This window comes from Rutilus rutilus (assembly GCF_951802725.1).
Source record: "Rutilus rutilus genome assembly, chromosome: 25".
Lineage (NCBI taxonomy): Eukaryota > Metazoa > Chordata > Actinopteri > Cypriniformes > Leuciscidae > Rutilus > Rutilus rutilus.
Genome location: NC_140229.1, coordinates 21,773,108 through 21,799,974, shown reverse-complemented (window position 1 = coordinate 21,799,974; position 26,867 = coordinate 21,773,108). Strand labels below are relative to the sequence as shown.

Genomic DNA, 26,867 nt, shown 5'->3' with positions numbered 1-26,867 from the left:
GAGGTTTTATTCTTGCTGATTGACAAGCATTAATAGAACGATTGCATCTACATTTTGAGAATAAGTCCGAGCTACACATTAACTGAACAGATATGAATGGATGGGACATATTTTTTAATCAAACAGAGACTTTTACTTAAAGACAAGACACATTTTGTGATGCATAGCAAAGTCAGATGTGAATCAATTATTCATTTGTGCAGTTGTGCATTTGTGCAGACGTCTGAAATGAACTAGGCCTAAAAAAAACATTTCATAGAATTTGAATTTTGTTCTAGCTTTGTTTTTTCCTCACGGCAGATGTGTTAAACCTGTCCTCCTCACACTAATGAGTGAATGTGTGTTCATTTCACACCGGGAAGCTGTCCAGCATGATACCTGCAGGCCTTTGATGCTCATTGTAAGAGCGTGAGTGTGAGTGTGTGTGTGTGTGAGAGAGAGAGAGAGAGAGCTGGTTCAGCTCAAAGGACACCATTATCATGCTCCACCATGAATCATGCTGTCAGCGGCCCCATTAAAATGAGCTCTGCAGGGACAGCAGCTCAACTATTTTTACAGAGATGCTCTAATACAGCACTTTCAGGCCAGCCTCTCCTCTACACTCAGACATCAGATCAGCTCTTATCCACACACAAGCATGTTCAACTGCTCCAGTTTGGACTTATATGTTTACAGGAGCATATTGAGCCCTTTGGTCTATTTACTGTGCTCTATTAACAGCTCTTTTGGCTTATTTCTTGTGGGAAATGTAAATGTAAGACTTAGAAATGGTTGGAGCCATGGCTTAGTGGTTGGTACACATGCACAGGCTTACAAAACTTGCACTTTTCCCTTCATCATTTCCTGCCTTCTCTCTACTCACTTGTCAATAAATGTGTCAAAAAAGGCCCAAACTACAATAAAACGCAGCTGAGGCCAAGCACAACATTTGGACATTGGAAGGATGAATAGATTTGTTTGGTCAAAGCCATTTAAAGTTAGTTATCATTATTTACAGCTCAATATCTTTTGTCCATTAGGGAACATTGCAACCAATGTAACAACAACAATACATCTAATGTTTTATGTCAATATGCATCACAGTTGTTATTGCCTCACATCCTGTTTGGTGTCTTTGCCAGCTAGGTTTTTATGTAGAAAAGTTTGGTCTGAGCCAGTTTTGGTAAAGATTAAAAAAACAATTGAAGGAGAAGCAGCAACCATTTCTTAAAAAGTTAATCAGTTTAAAATTGTGCATCGCATTAATTTGATTGAAAATGATGTGCAAGTGATGTGATGTACACATATATTTGATCAATATTTTTCTAAATGTGTATTGCTGTGCATTGCTGCGATCATAAATAAATGAAAGCAGGCACGACTGAATAAGTATGTGTTCTTTTTTTATGTAAGAAAATGATTAATAACAGTTTTATTCAGAATGACTGATGTGCACTCCTGACACAAATAAAACATTACTGCCCCTGTAAAAAAATGTTTTATCCTAAATCATTGGTCAAACATCGATGCTGGAGTGTAACATCCAAACGTTTGCTTCTGTCATGTTCAGTTTGCGATCAGCTGGTGGAATGGTGTGGTTGTGTGAAGTTGTTCTAGGGAGGCGGGTTAAGGGCGGGTTTTAACTAAGCGAACCACAGCTTGATTTCAGCCTTGCAGCTCGAGATCCAAGGCTTTTGTTCGCGCCCGGCACGTTGTTAGCCCTGGTTCACACACTGGCCCGACGGTGGAAAAGCAGCTATTGATACCACACTTGCCAGCTGGGATACTGAAAGCCACCCTAATCATTGTGCCAAACTTTTAACTACCCGGTTCAAAGCATTGCCATAGACTCCCAGCCAGGAGCAGCAGCAGAAGAAAAAGATGAAAATGATCAAATGTGTGCCTGCACAGCGTCAGTGCCTGGTCCCTTAAAAACAACAGATGTATTGTAGGGAGTCTGCTACAGACTAATGGGCTCTTTTCCTTGAGGATGAGTTAAGTTATGATGCATGAAGCAAAAGTAAAAGGTAAAGAGCCCACTAATAACAGTATAGGGATAAAAGTCTTGGGTTTGATTCCCAGGGAATGCATGAACTGATAAAATGTATACCTTGAAAGCACTGTAAGTCACACACATAAAACTAAAGCAAAAAATAAATTAGGCAAACATTTGGCGGGGCAAGAGAAACCCCTACTGTAAAACTGATGCGCATTTATAGAGAGTCTCAGTTAAGTGTTTTGTGAAGGTAATTTAACAGGGCGATGGGGTGTTTAAAGATGAGATATGACAGAGACTGGGACATTTAAACTGATTTAGGGTTTAATGCAGCAAATGGAGGGATATTGGTCTTCATTATAGTGATAGAAGGCCATTAGAATCAGAGCAATCTCAAATAGAAACTGCAGACCATGCTCACTGGAGTGTGTGTGTGTGTGTGTGTGTGTGTACCTGTTTGTATTCTCCAATGATGGAGCCATTCTTCTTGATCTCAGACTCAGATTTATCCAGTTCTCTCCGACACATCTCCTTCAGCTGAAAACACAGACGTAGATGCAAGTTAAACACTCTTTTTCGTTTAAAAAGTAATTCGTCATTTCACAACAACACTATATTTGACCCAAGTGTCCCCTCTGGGAGACATATCTCCTGTCTATCTAAGGACAACTGTGTCCACAGGCTGTACTAACGTAAGACTTGTCTCAGAGGCGCCAGAGCAATCTACTCTAGCACAAATCCAGCATACCGGGAGTCTGCCCTCTCCAGGGATCATTCCCCGATAACACTCCATCCAAAATATAGACAATATATATGAATGTATCACATTATGGGGTTATTAGGAAATACACTACCAAACAAAAGACATACGTAATTTATGTTTCTTGTGCCAATGTAAGAATATACAGTGAGGAAAATAAGTATTTGAACACCCTGCTATTTTGCAAGTTCTCCCACTTGGAAATCATGGAGGGGTCTGAAATTGTCATCGTAGGTGCATGTCCACTGTGAGAGACATAATCTAAAAAAAAAAATCCAGAAATCACAATATATGATTTTTTAACTATTTATTTGTATGATACAGCTGCAAATAAGTATTTGAACACCTGTCTATCAGCTAGAATTCTGACCCTCAAATACCTGTTAGTCTGCCTTTAAAATGTCCACCTCCACTCCATTTATTATCCTAAATTAGATGCACCTGTTTGAGGTCGTTATTAGCATAAAGACACCTGTCCACCTCATACAATCAGTAAGAATCCAACTACTAACATGGCCAAGACCAAAGAGCTGTCCAAAGACACTAGAGACAAAATTGTACACCTCCACAAGGCTGGAAAGGGCTACGGGGAAATTACCAAGCAGCTTGGTGAAAAAAGGTCCACTGTTGGAGCAATCATTAGAAAATGGAAGAAGCTAAACATGACTGTCAATCTCCCTCGGACTGGGGCTCCATGCAAGATCTCACCTCGTGGGGTCTCAATGATCCTAAGAAAGGTGAGAAATCAGCCCAGAACTACACGGGAGGAGCTGGTCAATGACCTGAAAAGAGCTGGGACCACCGTTTCCAAGGTTACTGTTGGTAATACACTAAGACGTCATGGTTTGAAATCATGCATGGCACGGAAGGTTCCCTTGCTTAAACCAGCACATGTCAAGGCCCGTCTTAAGTTTGCCAATGACCATTTGGATGATCCAGAGGAGTCATGGGAGAAAGTCATGTGGTCAGATGAGACCAAAATATAACTTTTTGGTCATAATTCCACTAAACGTGTTTGGAGGAAGAAGAATGATGAGTACCATCCCAAGAACACCATCCCTACTGTGAAGCATGGGGGTGGTAGCATCATGCTTTGGGGGTGTTTTTCTGCACATGGGACAGGGCGACTGCACTGTATTAAGGAGAGGATGACCGGGGCCATGTATTGCAAGATTTTGGGAACAACCTCCTTCCCTCAGTTAGAGCATTGAAGATGGGTCGAGCTGGGTCTTCCAACATGACAATGACCCGAAGCACACAGCCAGGATAACCAAGGAGTGGCTCTGTAAGAAGCATATCAAGGTTCTGGCGTGGCCTAGCCAGTCTCCAGACCTAAACCCAATAGAGAATCTCTGGAGGGAGCTCAAACTCCGTGTTTCTCAGCGACAGCCCAGAAACCTGACTGATCTAGAGAAGATCTGTGTGGAGGAGTGGGCCAAAATCCCTCCTGCAGTGTGTGCAAACCTGGTGAAAAACTACAGGAAACGTTTGACCTCTGTAATTGCAAACAAAGGCTACTGTACCAAATATTAACATTGATTTTCTCAGGTGTTCAAATACTTATTTGCAGCTGTATCATACAAATAAATAGTTAAAAAATCATATATTGTGATTTCTGGATTTTTTTTTTTAGATTATGTCTCTCACAGTGGACATGCACCTACAATGACAATTTCAGACCCCTCCATGATTTCTAAGTGGGAGAACTTGCAAAATAGCAGGGTGTTCAAATACTTATTTTCCTCACTGTATATAGCCTTATATAATAAAAAAATAAATATATATATATATATATAAATTAAATTAAATTATCCAATAAAGCTTAATCTGGGATTTTATGTCTTTTTTAAATGTAATTTTCTTTGAGAAAGCACCACACAAACGTTTCATGGTAAAAGTGACTTCTCTGATTGGTGGAAATCACTTGAGGATTGTGGGTAGTGTAGTCCTTCACTGGGAATTTGGCAATTCAACTTTTTTTAAACATAGCTGAAATCATTGACATTAGCTATTTCTGAAGCATATGGGTAATTTAACTTCTTACAAAAAATATTTTACATATATTTTGCATTCAGGTGGCGTTTAGAAAATATATTTTATTTATTACATTTATTTTTATTATAATTAATATGTATTATTTTAGATTTTTAAATGGGTGAATTGGAGTGTATAGTGAAGAAAAAGACACCAAGAATAGTTCAACACTTCTGAACACCTTCAATATGCAGAACCTGACTAATCTTCAGACAGGAATTTTGTTCCAGGATCAACAAAATATGTTGACCCAGGAACGCATCTAACTCAGGACGTGCCCTTAAATACTGTTTTTTTTTTTTTGACCAGTAGTAGAGGAAGGTTTTGGATGGTAGTGGAGGTGTCCGACCTGTGCAGACTCTTCCTCCAATCGTCTCTTCTCATCTTCAGAGTCCACCAGTTTCTGCTTAGTTATGAGAAGCTCTTTGTTGAGTGCGTCAGCTTTCTCCTCAGCCTGAAGGAAAAAGGACAGAGTGTGTTAACATTTGCACCAGAGGCCACAGGCATGTGTGAATGTCACCAAGCGCTAAAGCTAGACCTGGAATGAGAACAAACTTTTAAAATGCCCTCAAAAGTGGCAAACTGCCTGAAAGACTTACGTTGTCCAGGTCTTTCCTCAGGGCGATCTTACTGCTGACCAGCTCGTGAGCCAAATCGTCATTTTCCTGTTCCAAGCGCATGTTAGCGTCCTGTAGCCGCCGGTTTTCTCTCTACAGAGCAGACACAGAGCGTGAGCGGGTGTGTGACTCAGTCATTGTCTTGTGACAGTCACTATAATGGTTAACTGTGCTGGGAGTACGAGGAACCTTGGAGAAGAAACCTGATTAAAAATTGACCAGTTAGAGGGAAATATGTCAGAAAGCAATTAACACACTGACTGGACTTTCAGTCCTCCGGCTATTGTACTAAGAGCCTGTTAAATAGCGAGTGTGTGTTTGTATTGTGCATGTGTATGTGTGTTAATGCCATACTGTAACAGTCCCAAACCTGTTAACATTATATAAACGTTTCCTTGATCTCATAAAGGCGTTGGTTATAATACATGCACAGAAATATTTATAAGCTTATGTATTTAAGTGGAGAATGTGACTGAATTTAGGTAATACAACAAAGAGTGGATTGACATGTAAATTAGTTAACTTGATATTATTAATACAAGAGGAATACATTTATAAATAAGTATGTAAAGTTTTCCACATTCATATTGTAGGCCTTTAAAAACTTTTAAAAAACCATTGGAAACGCATTAATGCATTAACTATCATTAACTAAAACAAATCCAAAAAAATTGTTAGTAAAAATAAACAAGTATAGTAAAGACAAGTAGCCTACATAGTAATAAAATCCAAACAAATAATCCATATACAAATAGCACAAATAAAAACAATAAAAAGCAATAAACGGTGCTTTTCAGGTTGTGCTAACAGTAGTTTTCAGGTACAGAGTTTTAAAGTAATCAAATGTAAAATAACACTGCACAGTCTTAACTGTATAAATTGAATAAATTAAATTAAAAATAAAAATCTTTATAAACGTTACAAAAGTCTTTCGGTCAAGAGCAGTGACTGATTTATTTGTCCTTTGTTGTTTGATTTAGATTAAAATCCCAGCAGCAGGTTTATTAAGCTGCTGTCCCTTTAAAGGGGTGCTTATCCACGTTTAAACTTTAGTTTGTGTGTAATGTTTATCTGTGCGCTGCACATTTTACGAAGAACACACCACGGTGTCACAGTGAGGCTCTGTGACTAGAGACTCTTATTTTGTAAAAGGACTCTTATTATGACAGCGAGAACATACACTTTTCATACTAACATCATAACACATTATCTGTTTTGCGCAAATTTTAACACCAGTTAACGCAGATATGTGTGTGTCACTGATTGTGTATTGTTTAGTGTTGTTTCTGTCCTCACCATGTCTAACCCTTACCATGTTAAATGTTTATTGTTTTAACCCTCTGGGGTCTAAGGTGTTTTTGGGGTCCTTGAGATGTTCTGACATGCCCTGACATTTGTGCTTTTTTCAGTTGCTTATAAACATAGTAATGGCAAAAAAAAATTACACACTATTTAGCACAAACAGGGCTACCATAATATGTGAGCAACAAGAATGTACATGTCTGCATTTTTGAGAGAATAATGTTTATGCGTGGTTATTGAAAAAACTAAAAACTAAAGTTTCTGAAATAAGACCACAAAACACACACTAAATATGTGCCAATAAGACTTTTGTCTAATGGATGTCATCGCCTAGTGTTTTTTCTTCAAAATTACGTGAAAATCACCCTGCCTAATCCTTCACATAACACAATACATTGATTTGAATTTTGCAAAGCACTTTCTGTTTGGAAAGGCAATATTCGAGTGGGCGTCGACGATCATGCATATTTAGGTGTGGTTCACACCTGAGGACCGCATACTTAATGAGCCATTCATTCAGGTAAGTCACTGAGCCACAAGAATGCAAGAGCAACAGTTGGAAGCATCTCAATTCTTTTTTATTTTTCCACATATTGTGCTTGCAAATTGGCCTATAATAGCCAAGGAAAACATGTCTAGTAATTGTGCAGTTAATTCTCATACTGTATTTTCAGTTTTGGAATATTTATCCTCTCCCCAAATTTGTCACTAATAAAACACAATAAAAATTATTTAAAGAAAAGGCTTATATTTACCTTTTAATAGTTTATTTACATCTACCTTGTAAATATTTAAATAAACAACAATTCAAGTGTAATCTTTCTTTGTACAAACTAAAGTATACATTTTATCATACATATTTCAAAGTTAAGGATTGATTGCTTATTTGATTATTTTTGACAAAAAAATTGGCAAATAAAAGCTTATTTGAGGTGGCAGATATTTTACAGTAAAAATGTATAATCTATCCAGAACTAATCAACGAAATGTTGTCTTTCATATGTCTGTAACATAGGTCTTTCATTTTTATTATAAGGAATATAAATGCTAATTTGCAGTTTAATACGTTGCTTATACAAATATATATATATGTGCATACACACACACACATATATATGTGTATATATATAAAAAAAAAAAAACTATATGAGTGCGGATTCGAACTCAGAACCTCTGACACGCTAGGCAAATGTTCTACCACTAGACCACTTGAGTTCACTGAGTTCCCCGTTCGTCTGAGTTACAATCTTCCTCTGAGGAAAAGCCAAGGTGAGTTATTCCTCGCTGTCCAGGATCATCTGAACGGCGTCTTTACCGGAGAAACGCGCCATCCTCTCTAAACGCGATGAACTATCAGTGAATCTGATCTGATGAAACTTCGTGTTTTCAAGGCATTGATCGGGGGGCGGGTGCGAAGCATAGATCACCTAAACTATTTACCATGTCAATAGCGCCGGGGGCGGGGCGGCCTCAGTTCATTATAGAGATAATTAGGCAGAAGGAAAAAACGGTACCTCTCCTTGCTTTCAAACGGATTACATGAGTTGAAAACATTTGTTTTTTTTATTAATTACTTCATTTAAAAGAAGAGATTTCAAGCTTCATAAAGACATATATCACGTGCCTGTGTGAGAAGTATTCGCTGAGTTATGATTCATTTTCGGACGCGTTTCAGAATGGACTACACGGACAGAGAGAAGGCAGAACTCGCTCCGTGATTATTTTTCTTAATTTGGCGAAAAGCACAACACTTTGTTTTTATTGTGAGTATACAGAAAAATAATACACATTTAACAGAATCGATTGATGTATGAAACTCCTATGGAAAATCAAAGTCAACAGAGTATTTATGAGTTTCTTTTACACTGATAAAAAAAAGCGAGCTGGTATCGCCGGCGATACCGCCGACCTCAGGGGGTTAAATTAACCACTTGAATAATATAAATTGTCATACTTACGTACTGGAACATTTTCCCATAGCAAACAGACAAAACCCGGTCACAGTAACTGCCACCATTTTTGAATATCTCTTTCCCGCCAAAAGAAGGCACAGTTAACTGTTCTCATGTGTGAGGGGGATATTGGTGTTCTGTTTGATTCTTCGTTAAACATTGTTAAACATTAATAATGAATTAAGTTTGTTTTGTTTCAAATGTTTATACATTTTGTATTATTCTAACAGTTTATCTCTTTGTTACTGTTTAATCTATTTTATTATTTTATTTATAATCTACTTAAATGTATTTATTACCTTTAATTACTAAATGGTTTAGTCCAAGTAGGAGGGGCTTAGCCTTTTTAAGAGGGCCTCAGTGTTGTTAGGAAGCTCATTGAGTTGAGTTGGTTTGTAGTTGTTGCTCTATTTTGGGTCAATTTATTGGCATAGCCAAAAGTTTGTTTGCGAATAACTTTGAACAGTTCATTTATTTATTTTTGTCTCTTTTGGATTTTCACTGTAAATACCATTTGCACTCTATTGGAAAACCTTTGTTTTTCACTTATTGGAATAAACACTGAACTTTTGACTTCATCACGTCACTTCATTTTTACGCCTCCACCTGCCGGTACATTCAGAGCAGTGGTGCTGCTACTGAAACATCTCTGGGGCCTCTCTGTGGCAGTTGGCTTCCAGAACCACGGTGCAGGCTACACATAAAAGCTTCTCCTGAAATGAAGCACTTTGTCGGGACAATCTGTTGTTGGATCACAACATGTAAGTATGTCTTCTTATTTGTAGTTGCGTTTTCTATTAACAGTTCTAATTAGAAGTTTAATGCCGTTGAACTAACGCAAGATCTGGGCAACTCTAGCAAACTATTATCTAATTGTGGTATTTAGGAGCCAATGTTTTGTTGTAGAGAATTCAAACTGAATTTTTACTGTGTGTGTGTGTGTGTGTGTGTGTGTAGACATTCAGGCATGACTGACAGTTCCTGATCAGAGTAATTCCTCGTGAGCTGGGCTCAGGCTAACAGTTGACTGGCAGGCCGCCGTTATCAGGAATCCATCTGGCCATTTTTTCATCATCTATGAGCCCAGCGGTAACCTCGTTTCACATCGCTGCTCATTATAAGCATAAAGCACATATGCTAATGGCACAAGATACAGGATGGAAATGAAAGAAAATGAGTTTGAGCTCAGCGCTGAAGAGAAAACTAGTTCTGATTGCGGGGTAAAACGAAATCTAACGGCTAGATTACACGCATATGGGCAAACGCACGCGCAACCTAAAGAGCCATGTAAATATTCATGCGCACGGTCATGAATGCAGATGTGTAAATCCGACAGAGACGCTTCATGCGGTCAGACAGTCAAACAGACTCAAAATAAATGTACCTCATATCTCTCGATGGGCGCCTCCTGCTGTTCCTGTTGCTCTCGAATGGTGTGGTATTCTTTCTCATACTTCTTCAGCTTCTTCTGACTGATCTGCGACATTCAAAAACAAAGACACAGAAGAGAGTATTGACATGATAAAGTGTAGCCCAGGGACACAGGGCATAGTTTAACAAGTCCACAAAGATCAAATGGCGATAAGCCAAAACACGATAAGAGCTAGGGGTCGATGATATGACCAAAACCGTTATAGCTATTTTATTTCACGACTAATGTATTTTATGATATAGCCATTTTTGTTGCAAACAAGGTTACGATGCATACATTTTAGATTACATTGAAATTTCACAATTCTTAATAATTTTGATACCAAAGAAAAAACTGGGCCTAATACTAGTTACTCTAGTAGTAATTACTAGTCTATAACCAATTTTGATACCAAAGCAAAACTAACACTAGTTAATTAAATCTGTTTACAATATAAAGCAATAATATCTCTTCTGAAGACTTGGATTAGATTGCATGATTTATATGGATAACTTTTGTTTTTATGAATGTTTTTGATGTGTAAATTTTTTTGTTGTGTAGACTTTCAATAGATGGACCATATATTACAAATAAAAATAAAATAAATATAGATAACATATTATAAATACCTTAATTTCTGCTCAAATACGACAAGAGATAGGGGTCAGCGAAATGACAAATTCTGATACAAGCTATTTTATTTTATGAAAACATTTCTCAATATTGTTTTTTTTTTTTTTTTTTTTTTTTTTTGGTGGAAATAAGGATTTTTTTATGCCATAATTGTAGAAAAAATTTAAATCTCGCAATTCTCAATGCCACTTTTGATACCAAAGCAAAAACTGATAGTCTAATTAATATAAATACAAACTCCTCAAACTTACTGAAGACCTTACACAGCCAGTAATAAATTCTAAACAATAAAACTAATTTTAAATAAAATGACAAAGGATTATTTCGGTCTTACAATAATTCAAATTATCACAGAAGTACTGGGATAAAAGTTTATAGTAAGGATATAAACACTGATGTATATGGTAGCAATCAAAATAGAGTAAATCACCTTTGAAAATAAATTGATGCTTCAACTAAAGATTGCATCAATTTCATCATTGTGCCAGTAGATGGCGACAAGTGACTGTTAAAAAATATATATTCGTCATTGAATTGTTCATTCAAGAGATTCATTAAAAAACACTGAAGTGACTAGTGAGTCATTGAATCATTCATTCAAACTTACTTGTTATTTTGTTTATGTATTCAGAATCGTGGGAGAATTGTGATCTCTATTTTTAACAAAAAAAAAGATTCTCAATTTATCCAGAATCGTGCAGCTCTACTACAGAAACTGAATAATGTATGAGTCTGTATGAAGTATATATATACAATGATTCTTATTAAAGCTACAAAAGTAATTCAGTCAAGAATCTTTATTTTTTATTAATATTAAGAACGCCGACAGCAGCAGGTATATGATGCTGCTGTCACTTTAAGACCTAATGCACAGATCCAATATATTTACACAAATCCAATTTTTCACCAACTATTACGTTAATTTAGGATAACCAACTGCGTTTACGTGAATACTGGCAAAAACTGACATTTTGAATTAAGTTCTCTTTCACTTCTTATTGCACTTAAACAGTTTAAAATCAATTGAAAGTTTAAATTGGAAAGGTTTAAAGATGAATTAAAAGGATAAAGTTTTGCGAAAATGCAGCACTGCAATGTCACATGAGCGCAACCGTGATATAGCCTGGAAATCCAGACCCAAATCCAAAAGATTAAGGGTCTGGCATTGAGTAATGAAACTCGGCCAGCTCGAGGGGCGGCACCAAGCATGCATTTGAAAATCTCACTGCACGCAATTGGATAACACTACGACCAATCACAACAAGCCTCATACGCTTAGCTACCAGCGGAGCTAACTGGTAGATTATACTCTTGCCATGTCCGGTCGGCAAAACAGCAAAAACGCCCTTCTTGCAAAGGAACGATTTGAGCAGCAAGACGCTGTTCCTCTTTTAGATAAAAAGCCAAGTCTAACTCGTTCATTGTAGCGGCCAAAGCCGTTTCAAACAACATCCATAGCCATCTTGCAAAGTTTACTAATGACTTCGACGTCACAGCGCTGTCGTCATCTCACCTCTGGCCCACCTATATCAGATACACCGATTTGATTGGTGCAGCTCGGCTACAAGGGCATAGTTAATGAGCATCATTACTCGACGCCAGAGTGACTCGCTGAGCAAATTCAACTTGTGCTCTCGCGAGAACTCTGGGTTTCCAGGGTAACCGTGATAGAGACAATAATCCAAAATCTCTACCGGTTAACAAATTTGTACCAGTTTATCAGGTCTACTGGTATATCGCCCGGCCCTAACAAGATCTTAAACTCTTAAAATTCAATCGTATTGGCTGACTTCTACGCAATTTTACTCCGTCAAGGAACATTCGTAAAGTACCACATAGGTGTTGGTCACTTCACATGTCTGTCAGACGGGCCCCCCTTCCTTTCAGCTCTTGGTAATTATCTGCTCCAAAGTGGACCAGACTTGATGTCGATAGTCAAGAATCAACTAGCATGAAGTTTTATGACTTTAAAACTGTGAAACTTGCTCTGAACAAGCTAATTTATCCAATTGCAACAAGACTAAGCACTAATTGATTTAACCGGATTTCTGTTCATGCACACTGGACACAAGCCGTGCCACATTTATCCACCTGCAGCTCAATACTGGCTCATTTTCATCGAATGACCCCATTTTCTGTGAGACTGAGTGTGTTTTGTGTGTTCAGCATCAGCCATTTCTCAGAAGAAGAGCGTGAAACCGATGCAAGAGCCGCAGGTACGTGCAGGTTTGTAAATGAGCTCTATTTAGCACTGCGCCATATCTGACTAGCTCTAGGACACAGAACCGGCTCTGTTCCATATTTAATCCGTAATGCTCCCACAGATGAAATGAGATCCATATAAAAGCCCTCAATGTCAAGAGTAGTTCATCAGTCAGCGTGTTTTCAGCGACACCCCAGGGAACAATTAGGCCCGGATGCAGTGAAATGAAGTGTCGTAGTCTGTGAAAGCGCTTTTGATCGCGACTGGTGTTAAACCGAGGAAGGGGCCGTGGGCTTCTGATTTTCTAACGCTGGGCCCCTCGTATTGAAAGAGCACACAAACACACCCAAACTCAGCAGTGAAAGTGAGCTTTCAGTGTTGTGGTGGGATGGCGTGACTGAGGGGAAAAGGGAATAAAGGTTAGCTTGTATTTGGAGGAAAAGCAGCAAGACCCAAAAGAAACTCAATCAGTCATGTTTTGACGGCAATGAGGAACTGATACAGGGATCAAAGCGCAAAGGTAGACAGATACAGTGGCGTTCAAAAGACTCAGGACACTGAAAATAAGGGCTTGTTCACCCAAAAATTCAACTTTGATATTCACGTTTAGCTTCTGTTTACCATATTTGATGTGCTCTATGTATGTCGCTGATCAATGTTTATATGTGAATAAAAGGTTAAATCTGTTTATCCTACAAAGTGATAGACTTGGATTAAACTGCTCCATTCATGATTGATGTCTTTATGTACTTTTTAATGTGTTGATGTGAAAGTTTTGGTTGCGTGGACTTTTAATGGATGGGGAAAAAAAAGATACAGATATTAAAAATAGGGTTCAGAGGATGAACCAAATTCTTATTGGTTTGGAACAACATGAGGGAGAGTAAATGCAAGTATTCATTTACCTTTCCTTTTTTATGGAGATGATATGATTTGTTAAGAAAAAAAGTATATAATTTTTTTTTTTAAATACAGTAGATGTATAAATAACACGTGAGGACAGATGCTGTAATACAATAAAAACAAGAACCAATAACTTTTTTTTATCATGGGTCTCTTTTTTACCCCTGCAGTGTCCTCCTCTGGTCAATCCAGAGAATTACATCCACACACTTACTGTCCCATAAAACACAGCGCAAAAAAGCTGTGCGACTTGCGTTGAGTGGTCTATTCACAGCAAGAACTAAATGAAAAGCACATTTACACTAGTAAAACAGATGGTGAAGCACTCAGTGGCTCTGGCACCCAGCAGAAGTGCATTCAGGAGTCAAAAATCACTGCTTTTGCCATTTTTGGGGACACTGATGAAGAGAAAAATGCTCTCTCATTTGCCCAATTTTTACACTAGCAACTTAACAAATAAAAATAAAAACAGCATTTTAAATTCCATGATCATCACATGAAATACTTTTGAAAGCACTTGAAAGCCTGAACATGTGCCGGTTACCTTCATACTGCACGCTAGCTCCATGAGCTTCTTGGCGTTCTCCTCAGAGCGATAGCGCTTGGGCACTGGCACTCGAAAGAACTTCAGCGCGCCCTCAAAGTCCGCCTGTATCAGGTCATCTTTAGACGTCTGTGGACAGACAGAGAGCCTTTCAGAATGTTTCTAGAGTCAGACAGTAAAGCTCGTGTTAACGTTGCTCAATTTCTGCTGTCGAGGTGTGATGTGGTCACTGGTAGATTGTCTCTCTTCCTATAGGGTTGGATGAGAGCACTAAGAAACATCTGATCACAATGTAGTGTAGCTACTAATTATTGTGTGTGCTTATTACATCTTAACATTCTTTTAATAGCTGTGACATGGTGATGAAGCTTTGCAGGTTAATTTTCAGGAAACAGCACAGGCCTGTATTTTCTTTGCTTTCTTGGTTAAAAAAAGAAAATCGGAAGAAGAAAAAAAAGATGAAAAGTTGCAAATGATTTCGTAAGCATTTCCTTACCTTCAATAACGCAAGAGCCACATTGAAAATTACACTGATGCCCTGAAAGGAAAGAATACAAGATTAAGAGGAGGAAAAATGGGTCATTCCTATTATGATCAAGTACATTTTCATGCCCACTTCATGTTTTATTATATTAGATCAAATATTGTCAAAGAAAATCATATTAGTTGAAATTCAAAATAATGTTGTCTTGATTAGATGTTGCAGTATTGTCATGTTCTCAGGTGCTGCATCAACTTATCCTCTGACAAACTAGCAATTTAAATATTTCAGGCGTTTATTTTTCAGGTATTTGTTTTCTTTCTCCTATGGAAATGTCACAAGCTAAACTTGTTGTCTTGTAATTGTTGTTTTATCTGGTAATTATTTATAGGACTATTCTTTTGTCCTCAATATTTACATCACGTTATAATAGTTTTAATGACATTTCATTACATGACATTGACGTTTTAAAAGTTAATGACATTATCCTCCCAGAAGTGACAGATTTTGGTGAGACGACATCAGCACAAACATCAGTGAGAATTTGCATTGGTTTGATCAAATCTGTGATTTTTTCTTCATTTGCTTATTTTTCATTTTCATACTCTAAAACATTGTAAAATACATTAATGTGACATACAATTACAGAAATCAGTATGGTAATATCAAAATGACAAAAGATGGTTAAAAACGATAAAAATCAAGTTGAGTCCATGAGATAGTAAAGAACAGGAAACCATTAACTCCAAATTAACAGGTAAAGTGGGTAAAGTAACAAATGAGGTAAAGCAGGTAAGAATGAAATATTACCTCACACAGCAGAAGGTCTATGATGTGAAAGACCATGTAAAGAGGGAATTTGGCTGTGAAGAGTGTGAGGAACCACTGGGAGGCGTACATGTGTGCTTCCAAACCCAGGTTCAGGAAGTGTGCGTACAGGTCTGGAATGCATTCCTACAACACAGAGAGGCAGAAGCCACTTATAGTACCGGTCGCGGATGCTGATTGGTCAATACAACGTTCCACTTATTCAATGTATCATGGTTTCCACAAAAATATTTCTGTCATGACAACTCTCAGAGTGTTTGGCATGGTAATGGGTATGACCATGTTGATATAATAATAAATAATAATTCATTACATTTATATAGCGCTTTTCTCAGCACTCAAAGCGCTTTACATAGAAGGGGGGGATCTCCTCAACCACCACCAATGTGCAGCATCCACTTGGATGATGCGACGGCAGCCATATTGCGCCAGAACGCTCACCACACACCAGCTTACTGGTGGAGAGGAGACAGTGATGAAGCCAATCAGTATATGAGGATGATTAGGAGGCCATGATGGACAGAGGCCACTGGGCAAATTTGGCCAGGATGCCGGGGTTACACCCCTACTCTTTCGAAAGACATCCTGGGATTTTTAATGACCACAGAGAGTCAGGACCTCGGTTTTACGTCTCATCCGAAGGACGGTGCTCTTTGACAGTATAGTGTCCCCGTCACTATACTGGGGCATTAGGACCCACACAGACCACAGGGTGAGCACCCCCTGCTGGCCTCACTAACACCTCTTCCAGCAGCAACCTGGTTTTCTCAGGAGGTCTCCCATCCAGGTACTAACCAGGCTCAGCCCTGCTTAGCTTCAGTGGGCAACCAGTCTTGGGCTACAGGGTGACATGGCAATGGATATGTGGTCACACACACGACACGACACGACACGCTGCTGTGAGCAAGCAAGACATGCTGCTGCTGTACAATAGCGTACATGAATTACCAGTAGCAGATCTACACAGGTGGAGCTGGGAAAGGTGGAGGGTTTCTGAAAGCACGCTGCAACTGCTACAGCAATTACTGAACAAGTTTTAAAGGTTGAGCAGCTCATTGGCTACTGATACAGCAGGAACCAATCAGCCTGAGCCATCTAGAGTTTCATGACAGAACTTTGTGTTAATTAGCACAACTGTTTTTAACATTGATAATGATAATAAATGTTTCTTGAGCATCAAATCTACATATTAGAATGATTTCTGAAGGATCATGTGATACTAAAGACTAGAGTAATGATACTGAAAATTCAGCTTTGCATCACAGGAATAAATTACTGTTTAAAATATATTCAAGTGGAAAACAGTTATTTGAAATTGTAATAATATTTCAAAATATTATAGTTTTTTCTGTATTTTTTTATAAAATAAATGCAGCCTTGGTGAGCAGAAGAATAAGAAATCTTTACAGCTCCAAACTTTTGAATTACAGTACACAGTATGTGACGAAATAGACTTACATTCAAAAAGCATTAATATCTTAATATATAGTGTAGTTGTACTTCTGAGGAGACTTTATCTTACTTTAAAGATGACAAAATATTCTTCTTTTTTATGTAGTGTAGTATACATCAGAGACTAATTCTTCAACAGGAAGAATAGCACATTTGGATATTTAAACCGCTTATTTAAAATGTGATCTTATTTTGTCCTTCCTTTAGCAAATTCTGTCATTATTTGTAACCGAATACATCAACTAATACGCATAGTTTGTAACACTAACCTGCATGAGTCTCTCCAGCTGGAAGAACTTGCAGTGCAGGTCTTCAAAGTTCTGCTTGAAGAGCTCCCTGAGACCGTACTCAAACATGATCTTGACCAGCACGCTGAACGCCTGCTCCTCTGGCATCTGCACACAAAGGAGGCCGCAAACCATCAATGATCACAAACCCCACGACAGGGAATCTCCACTAGATGGCACCACCTCTCATCTCAAAGGATGATGCCACATGCATTAGTTCAAACCAAGGAGTTTACTTGACTAAGTAAAATATTTTGCAAGTGCAAATACACAAATATGCCATTATATTAAATGTTATAGATGTTGTAGATGCTTTGGTTTAAGAGTCCGTGACACTCACATGTAGTAGCAGCACAGCGGCAAGGAAGGACTGTCCTTGACAGTAACCAATTTCTTCATCATATACAGAGTACGCCTGCAGGATGGAGGATACAGAAGGTTACATTGGAATCATGGGTGATAATGCTATAAATTGCTTGGTAGCAATTTAGATGAAAATAACTGGTTATTATAATATGATAAAAAAAAAATTACAGACGCGGAAAGAATCATTCACATTTAAAGGGTTAGTTCAACCAAAGATTTGAACGTGTTCATCAATTACTCACACTCATGTCGTCGCAAACCCGTAAGACTTTCATTCATCTTCGAAACACAAATGAAGATATTTGAAAGGAAATCTGAGTGCTTTCTGTCCCTCCACTGACAGCTGCGCAACACACTTTGTCGCTTCAAAAATTTAATAAAGAGCAAGAGTTAAGCAAGCTTCCGTTAACCATATCTGATGTGTCCTTTGAGGAAAGTTTATATGTGAATAAAAACCTAAATTCAATCTGTTTATCATATAAAGCGGTCGTGCCTCTTCATAGAATTCGGATGAAACCGCTCAACTCATATGGATTGTTTTTATGATCTCTTAATTAACTTTTTGAAGCGTCAAAGTGGTAGTTGCGTGGACTGTCAATGGCGGGACAGGAATCTCTCAGATTTCATTTGTGTTCCGAAGTTGAATGAAAGTCTTACAGGTTTGGAACGACATGAGGGCGAGTAAATGATGGCTGAATTACATTTTTGGGTGAACTATCCCTTTAAATCCTATACCTCAGAATCTTCCAGATTGACCTACATACCTCTGAAAGTGCTAACATGCCAGCTAATGTTGTGACAATCATAAACTGCAGTGCTAATAAACTCTGTGAACTGTGGACTGAGAGCACTGAATCAAACTGTGTAGTCAATATGAGAAATCTATGGTGCTCTGTGAATGATGCCGGTAACAGTCGGAGAGAGGGCTGGTGAATTATTAAGAGACGCCCAAAGATGGAAACCTAACCATCGATCTCCTCATTCCCCTCATCAGTTGTGGCTTTCATATTAAAACCACTGACCTCATTATTTTTTGGGAGAAAATCTGAGCTTTTTGTGTTTTGCGTAAACAGGTGATTTGGGTTACTGAACTTCCACCATCTTTATATGCTTTGAAAAAGCCAATTGATTGTGGATGTTCAAAACATGAATACAGATTGTGATGAATCTACACATACTACTGCATTGTTGCATTGCTGTCAATCAATAAAAAAAAATAACTAACTTTTCACACGTTTTTCTGTAACTTATTATGATTAATTACACCTAACATACCTTTTTTGAATATATATTTTTATATTGTAATACATATGTTAAAATGATCTATCTTTTTACTAAGTACTGTGAATGAAAGTCAGTATCACTAGCCGCGTTTCCACTGTCGGGCCAGGGCCGGGCCGTGCTAGTGCGTGCCAGGGCCAGTCGTGTTTCCACTGTCACTTCCGGGGCTTGATCGGGGCTTACTCGAGGCCAACGGCCAGGATTTCTGGCCCGTCGAATACCTTGGGCCAAAGCGGGCCAGCTCGGGCTAGAGGAGTGGTTACCAACAGAGGAGGAGTTTACCAGCGCCGGATGATTCTGTCAGCATTAAAGACTTAAAAATAAAATAATTTAAATCGCGTTCATGTTTGAATGCCTTCTGTTTGTGATGCAAAAGACTATGCGCGCTAGCCGTTACCATAGTAAACATAGTAAACGCTTGAAGATACGCATAGTAAAAAAAAAAAACATAGCGAACGCTTGAAGAAATCAGACCAATCTTAAAGGCTATCACATTCATGTTTTTATTTTATCTGTCATAACCTACGTCTCGTCTCTTTAAACCGGACTATCAAAAAATAAAGTAACTTTTTTTTTTCGGGAGCTTCCTCTGTTTCTCTGACTGAAAATATCTGTATGGGAGTCGAGAGAGTGCTAAAGCTCCTCAGGTCGTATGGCATATATTTGTAGAAATGATCATTTTTTCTAAATGTGATGTAAATATGTCCTGTAACTAAGTTACCAGATAAAGAAACAGACGCGACTGAAAAAGTAAGTGTGTCCTCTTTCTTTTGTGAAATAGACCTAACGGTAATTTATTTCTGAGTGACTAATGTGCAATTTTTACATAAATTAATTCATTATGATCAATGTATCACTTTTTATTGTAAACCTGTGGTAAAACATCGATGCTTGGGTTTTAAATATTCAACTGTGCTAGCTGCTAAACAAACAAACAAACAAAAAAAGCTAGCAAACGGCCGCTTTTATCGTGTTTGTTTTCAACGCTGTTTCCAGTGATTTCTGATTAGTTTTCTTATAAAACTTCCATTTGTTGGTGAAATGATGGGTTAGTGTGACGTTGTCCCAGAGAGGCGTGTTACGGGCGTGTTTTAGTGAAGCGCTGTGGAGCTTCTGGCCCGACAGTGGAAACGCATGCCCGGTGCTATTGGCCCGAGGCTATTAGCCCGGCACGGCCCGTTTAAAGCCCTGGCCCGGCCCTGGCCCGACAGTGGAAACGCGGCTACTGATACCAGTAGTGCTACTGATGCCTCTATTCAAAATATTTTTTACAGTATAATTAAAAGCCACAATTTTTAACATTTAATAGGCTTAAAACATATTATAACAACTTTTAATTTTAATGAACTTAAAAATAATGTCACAATCTCATTATAATAAATGTCACATTTAGCTGTGCCCTTCTGTCAGTATCAGCTCCCTCTATTTGAATGAGAGCTGTCAGTTCATTTAATTTCCAATCCATATATCCATAAATCCAGCGATATCTATATCAATCTCGCTATATATACATTTATACATCCATCACTATATACACCCAACCATCTATACATCGACCTATTTATCTATCCATCCAATTATCAATACACCCACCAATCCATATCCATATCCATCCATCCATTTTATATCTCCATCCAAACATCTATACATTCATCTTTATCCATCCATTTATCCATCTATATATCCAGCCATCTAGATATCATCCATCCTTCTATACCTATTCATTCATCCATGTATATATCTATCATCCATCCATGCATCCATCTACATATCTATCCATCCATCCAACCATTTATATCTCCATCCAAAGATCTATATTCATCTTTATCCATCCATCCATTAATCAATCCATCCATCTAGATATCATCCATCCATCCATCTATAACTATTTATTAATGCATCCTGCTATATACCCATCCATTTATCCATCCATCCATCCATCTAGATATCCATCCATCCATAACTATTTATTAATGCATCCTGCTATATACCCATCCATTTATCCATCCATCCATCTAGATATCCATCCATCTATAACTATTTATTAATGCATCCTGCTATATACCCATCCATTTATCCATCCATCCATCTAGATATCCATCCATCTGTAACTATTTATTAATGCATCCTGCTATATACCCATCCATTTATCCATCCATCCATCTAGATATCCATCCATCTATAACTATTTATTAATGCATCCTGCTATATACCCATCCATTTATCCATCCATCCATCTAGATATCCATCCATCTATAACTATTTATTAATGCATCCTGCTATATACCCATCCATTTATCCATCCATCCATCTAGATATCCATCCATCTATAACTATTTATTAATGCATCCTGCTATATACCCATCCATCCATCTAGATATCCATCCATCTATAACTATTTATTAATGCATCCTGCTATATACCCATCCATTTATCCATCCATCCAGTGTTTTTATACATGTAACATTTCCTATGAGCCTAAAAAAAGTTATAAAATGAAAGGTTATAAAGAAACTGGAACAAACTTAATTTAACTTTTCTTAATGGTAGGAAATTGATTTTGCAGAGCTGGAGATGCTAAATGAACAGGAGCAGAACAAAAGTGCAGAATCTGAGCTGAGCAGACAAATTGAAAGCAAATGGCAGTCAGGTCACCGGCTCACCTTACAGATCTTATAGAGAGAGTCCTGCCCATCACCGCCGGTGTCTTTGAAGTAGTCGTGTGCAGGAAACGTACGGTTAATGTCACGAGTGATGGCACTGTCCTGTGGAGATTCCTAGTAAAAGACAAGCGAGAGATTCAGAGAAATGTTATCATAAGGTATCGCTAATATCCAATGTGTAACATCCAAACAAAATACAATTTAAAGATAAAGTGTGTGATTTCTGTGCCACTCTCTATCATAACAAAACGCAAGTGTAAAAATAATGACTCCCTCCATCTGTCTTTGTTTGAACAAACAGATCATCCCATCCCAAACTCTTGGCAATGGTTGAACCAGGCTGGTCTCCATTCACTTTTCACTCCTATCCACTAGGGGGCAATGGGTAGGGCATGGACAAAACACACACACACTATTTAAAAACAAAAAAATAATTATATTTGCATCTATGGTTCCACGAAGAGCCTTTAACATCCATTGAACCTTTTCATTCAACAAAAGGTTAATTATAGTGGAAAAAAGTTAAAAAAAAGTTTTTTTTACACTATGAAAAAAAAAAAACGTTTTTTTAACAACAGTTCACCAAAAGGTTCTTTGGGGAACCCAAAACAATTGTTCTATGTAGAGATCGATCGATATATTGTTTCTCCGATATTTTACCCCGATATTTAAGCATTTTCACATAATCTGGTATAGGTTTTGAAATATCGGATACACCAATAATCCGATATTATAATCCGCCATCTTGTGGCCGTTTTAAGAATTAGTTCTATGTAGAGATTGACCGATATATCGTTTTCCCGATATTTAAGCATTTTCCCATAATCAGGTATCGGTTTTGTAATATCGGATTCACCGATAAACGTCACCATCTTGTGGCCGTTTTAAGAATTGCACACAAGACCGCCATGAAAGCATTGCGTCTGAGGGGAGATGAGTCAACAATGGTGTTCAAAGGTAAAATAACTTGCATCCCTTAATTAATAAACATTATTTAACATAACAGCTATTAATGCACAAATGAGATATGCACGAATAAGAAATGTTACATAAAAGCTTGTTATGTAGTTTAAACTTGGCTCTCACAGAGTTCGTCAAGTCATGTCCCAATAAAGACGTAACTTTACATGATTTAAATAAAACAGCCATGAATGAGTGCATGCTGGAAATAAAAGTGCTGAATTAATTTTCTCTCTCTGTTGTTTGTGCTCACCATTAGTCTAGTAAAATGGCGTTCATAGTGCGGTTCACTCTGGGTTGATGCTCAGGAAATGACACCGTACAGTATGCAGCTTTTAACACGATCCACTTGTTTAAAACATCTACTATATTACATTTATTTAGCTAATAAACATCTAAATAATTACAGCTCTATAAAAAAAAAAAATTATTATCTTAGCGAGAGACGTTCTGTGTAAACGCATAGATAAAAACAGCAGGTATATCATAATCTAGAGACCGACAAAAACATGAATAATTCTGATAACATGCCAAATGAGATGGACTTGGTAATTGCGATGATGTATTTGCTGTTTTGTTTATTTTTCTGATGATTTTTGCGTATTACATCAAATATTCCAGCGTGTTCCATTCTCTTTAGCCTATCACACAACACATAAACCTTTTAAAACTAGTTTAAAATGAATGCTTATATATATATATATATATATATATAAAGCATGATTTTGAAAATCACATATCACTAGTTATCGGTAAAAAAAAAAAATCTATATCGGTCGATCTCTATTTCTTTGGCATCACTGCAACCCCCCCTTTTGAAACCACAGGTTTAAGAATGTAGTGCCTCAAGACCTGTCGACTGGAACAGGGTGTTCTTATTCCCAAAGAGCAATGTGGACAAATCGAGGTGGAAATTTATCTGTGTGTGCTCAAGAGCGTGTCCTTCAGCATCACAGACACAGAGTATGTTGAATATCCCAGAAGCTGTGTGTGTTCGAGTGTCAGAGGTTGTAAGATATGAGATATGGTCACATGTACGTTAGCCAAACACTGGAGGCCATCTAGCAAAGACCAAAGATCCTAGAGATTTCTCAGTTTGCGAGATCCCCATGCACAACTCAGATGTCTTCAGTCAAAGTACAGCTCTCAGCAGTTCAACTATTACATTATGCTCCCTAAAAAAAAAGCATGTGACGGTACAATTTCCAGCTAAATCATATATCGCTGTGCTGCTCAACCTAAATATAGGCTTTCTTTTGAGCCTCAGAGATACTGATCACAGTTCTTAATAACTGAAGAGACCACAGGGCTGGTTGAAGACAGATTGGTTGCTAGTCTATCTAGTGAACCAGCATAACTTTACAGGGGAAGTCGGCTAAAAATGCATTTCTCATACTTCCACATGTTCAAACCAAGACTTGACAAATTTGAGATTGAGGATGTGAGAGGCGTCTTTGCGCGCACGTTACGGCTCTGTCAGTCGGTGCGAGTAAGAGCGTTTTGTTTACATCAGCATATCATTGGCCATCGAGAATTCGCCAGGAATATTCCCAAAGTTGGAATACTGCGCTTTAAAACGATACCAAACTTGTGCTGAGGGGAGGCGCCAGTCGAGAAGCGAGCAGAGAAAAACTGCATTTTTCATGGACAAAGGAAAGGTACTCCTCTCAGAAAACACACAAATAAAGATACTTTCAGATGTTCAATCGCTATTTGGAGCACTGGGAAAGCTAGACGAGGGCTTAACGTTTTTGTAAAAACCTCAAAATCGATCAAAATTTTAATTTTTCACTCGTTTTGCCTGTAGCTCAAAATTAGCCTGTGCATGGGTCACATATAGAGACATGGAGACTCCAACTCAGGAGGAGATGTTACTTTACCTGACCAGAGAAACATCACTCCACTGGAGTTCACCGTGTTCCAATTTCAATTTATCCAATTAATTTAGGATTATACTGCAATTTCCTGTGGATTTGAATTATCTGAAATGTTGCCGAATAGGATGATGAATAACAGAAGAGAGCAAATGTTCACATTTTATTAAGCTTTACGTATGTTGGTGTAACCAAAGTTTGGTTGGTTCGTTTTGACGGTCAGCCCATGCTGTAACTTGGCCATTATGCAGGCAATAAGCATGTTTCTAAACCAGCCCCTAAAACCTACTGGTCAGAAATCAGGAACTGCTAACATTTCTAGTCATATAATCTCCTCACCATGTAAAGTTTTCAGAACAACAACAATTCAGTCTAGATAGACTGTTGCAAAAAACTAGATCGCATTCAACTAGATCGCTCTCATAATAAACAAACCATGAGCGCCTGGGGCCGCAGACTGTTAATGGACAACCGTTCCTATTTCTGTCGCACTTTAGTTTTCCCATCCATCTATTATTATACCCGTTAGATCAAAGCCTGCTCGTGTTGGCACAAATATGCTGAATTAAATCACTTTGGATGTTAAATTTTGCTCCCAAATCTAAGAGCAAGTGTCGTAAACAAAGGCTGTGTTGTGTTATGTTTATTTCTGTTAACAATCTGTTAAACAGTTTAGCAATGCGTGTCACAAAACTCAATCTAGATTATACAACATCTATTTATAGGCGCTCTATTTATGGAGTAACGGAAGCTTGAGGGAAAACTGCATTTTAAAAGACAATAATGCAAAATATTACATCATGCCCATGGCTGTCAGTTATTATAAACCCAAAAAGTTACTTGCACAGTACAGCAAAGACAGTGGACTAAATTCCAACATCAGTTCCGGGAAGAGTGAAGTCCTACTTCCTTAATGTGCTCATAGTGTCACCCCATAATGCTCATGTCGGATTCCTACAACCCTGCTATTTCCATGCAAGTCCTCATTTGACTTGTAACCGCCTTGGGCAATGTTAAAGACCCTTTACGTGAGGAGGGAAGTCACATGATACAATCATACTAACTATCTATCAGAATTAAAATGATTATTAAATGTGCTCATTATTATCACAGATGCAAGAGAAGTAGAGTAATGACTCATTACTGCCTGTCTAACACACATACACACTTGCCTGAGCATGGGCAAAATCTACGACTACAGAAATCTCTACTCTCATGGTTCTGCAGATCACTTAAGCAATAAGCCCCTCGAAGCCGTGTTTTACAGTGGGTTTATAACAGCTAAGGGGTGTTGTTAGGCACGACGCGGAGCGGAGTTCCCCATAGCTGTTCTAAATCCACTGTAAAACACGGCTTCGAGGGGCTTATTGCTTTTATAAAACGGTTACTCCATAAAAATATTAATTTTAATATTTATTTTATTCATAAAATAAACACCAGCAACAAAAAATATAACGTTATAACACATTTATTCCTCCGCCAAACAATGTAGTTCCAACACATGCAGCAACAAAGCATCACAAACGGCAGTTGCGCAGTAACACTAATGTAATGCGGTCACAGGTGTGTGTTTGTTGAGTAATTTACAACGGCTTCGAACGCGGCTCAACCAATCAGAATCAAGGACCGGAACTATCCGTTTCATAACATTTATTTTACTATAAAATGCAATAACCACGATCACAGTTTGAATGTCTGACTACATGAACACCAGACAAAGCGTTCATCCTCGTAGAAATGGGGAGTCTCCTCCAGTGTTACATTATTACGTTACTTCCTAAAAAAAAGAGGGTGCATGCAGAAGAACAGGACGCAGGAGAAGCAAGTTCAACACTCATAATTCAGCAATAAAAAACAAAACAAAAATCAATGTTTATTTGACCCTTGTGCGTCCTTATGGACATTTTTGTCTTTTCAGTTTTGTTTTTATGATCATTTATCATCAATGGTCATAAATTTTGGCACAAGTGTGTATTTTTATTGGACTTTTACTATTTTACCCCCCTTTTCTATCTATTTTACACTAGATACACAAAATAGTTACATTTGGCACTGGTCTCCTCTAGTTTTCCCAGCTCTCTTTGGCTGAGCATGTATGGACGGTGGGGTTCAGCCTGAATTAAGGACACCATGTTTTATTCATCTGCTCTCCAGCACAAGACTACAATCTTCTCCAAAATGCATGATTAATATCGGTCGTCACGCACCGCCTTTCTTCCATCACACTGAAAAAATGGTGACAGAAGGAATGGAACAAGGTGGTGAAAGCAAAAGAGTTGTCATCGCCTTGATCCACTGATTCTGTCAGTATTTTTCCAGACTCGCACAGAAAAGTCGCCAT

At 38.0% G+C, this 26,867-nt stretch overlaps 1 protein-coding gene across 2 annotated transcripts in view; it reads right to left on the bottom strand.

The window, feature by feature from the left end:
• Positions 1-26,867, bottom strand: part of rabgap1 (RAB GTPase activating protein 1) — a 106,472-nt gene that overhangs the window by 8,606 nt on the left and 70,999 nt on the right. For both annotated transcript variants that reach the window (XM_084400521.1, XM_084400522.1), the window contains 10 exons: positions 21,693-21,806; positions 17,723-17,797; positions 17,365-17,490; positions 15,626-15,769; positions 14,831-14,872; positions 14,335-14,463; positions 10,025-10,117; positions 5,369-5,479; positions 5,119-5,223; positions 2,429-2,512 (listed from right to left, as the gene is read on the bottom strand). In XM_084400521.1, coding sequence (XP_084256647.1) covers positions 2,429-2,512; positions 5,119-5,223; positions 5,369-5,479; positions 10,025-10,117; positions 14,335-14,463; positions 14,831-14,872; positions 15,626-15,769; positions 17,365-17,490; positions 17,723-17,797; positions 21,693-21,806 — 1,023 coding nt within the window. The remainder of the gene's footprint in view (positions 1-2,428; positions 2,513-5,118; positions 5,224-5,368; positions 5,480-10,024; positions 10,118-14,334; positions 14,464-14,830; positions 14,873-15,625; positions 15,770-17,364; positions 17,491-17,722; positions 17,798-21,692; positions 21,807-26,867) is intronic.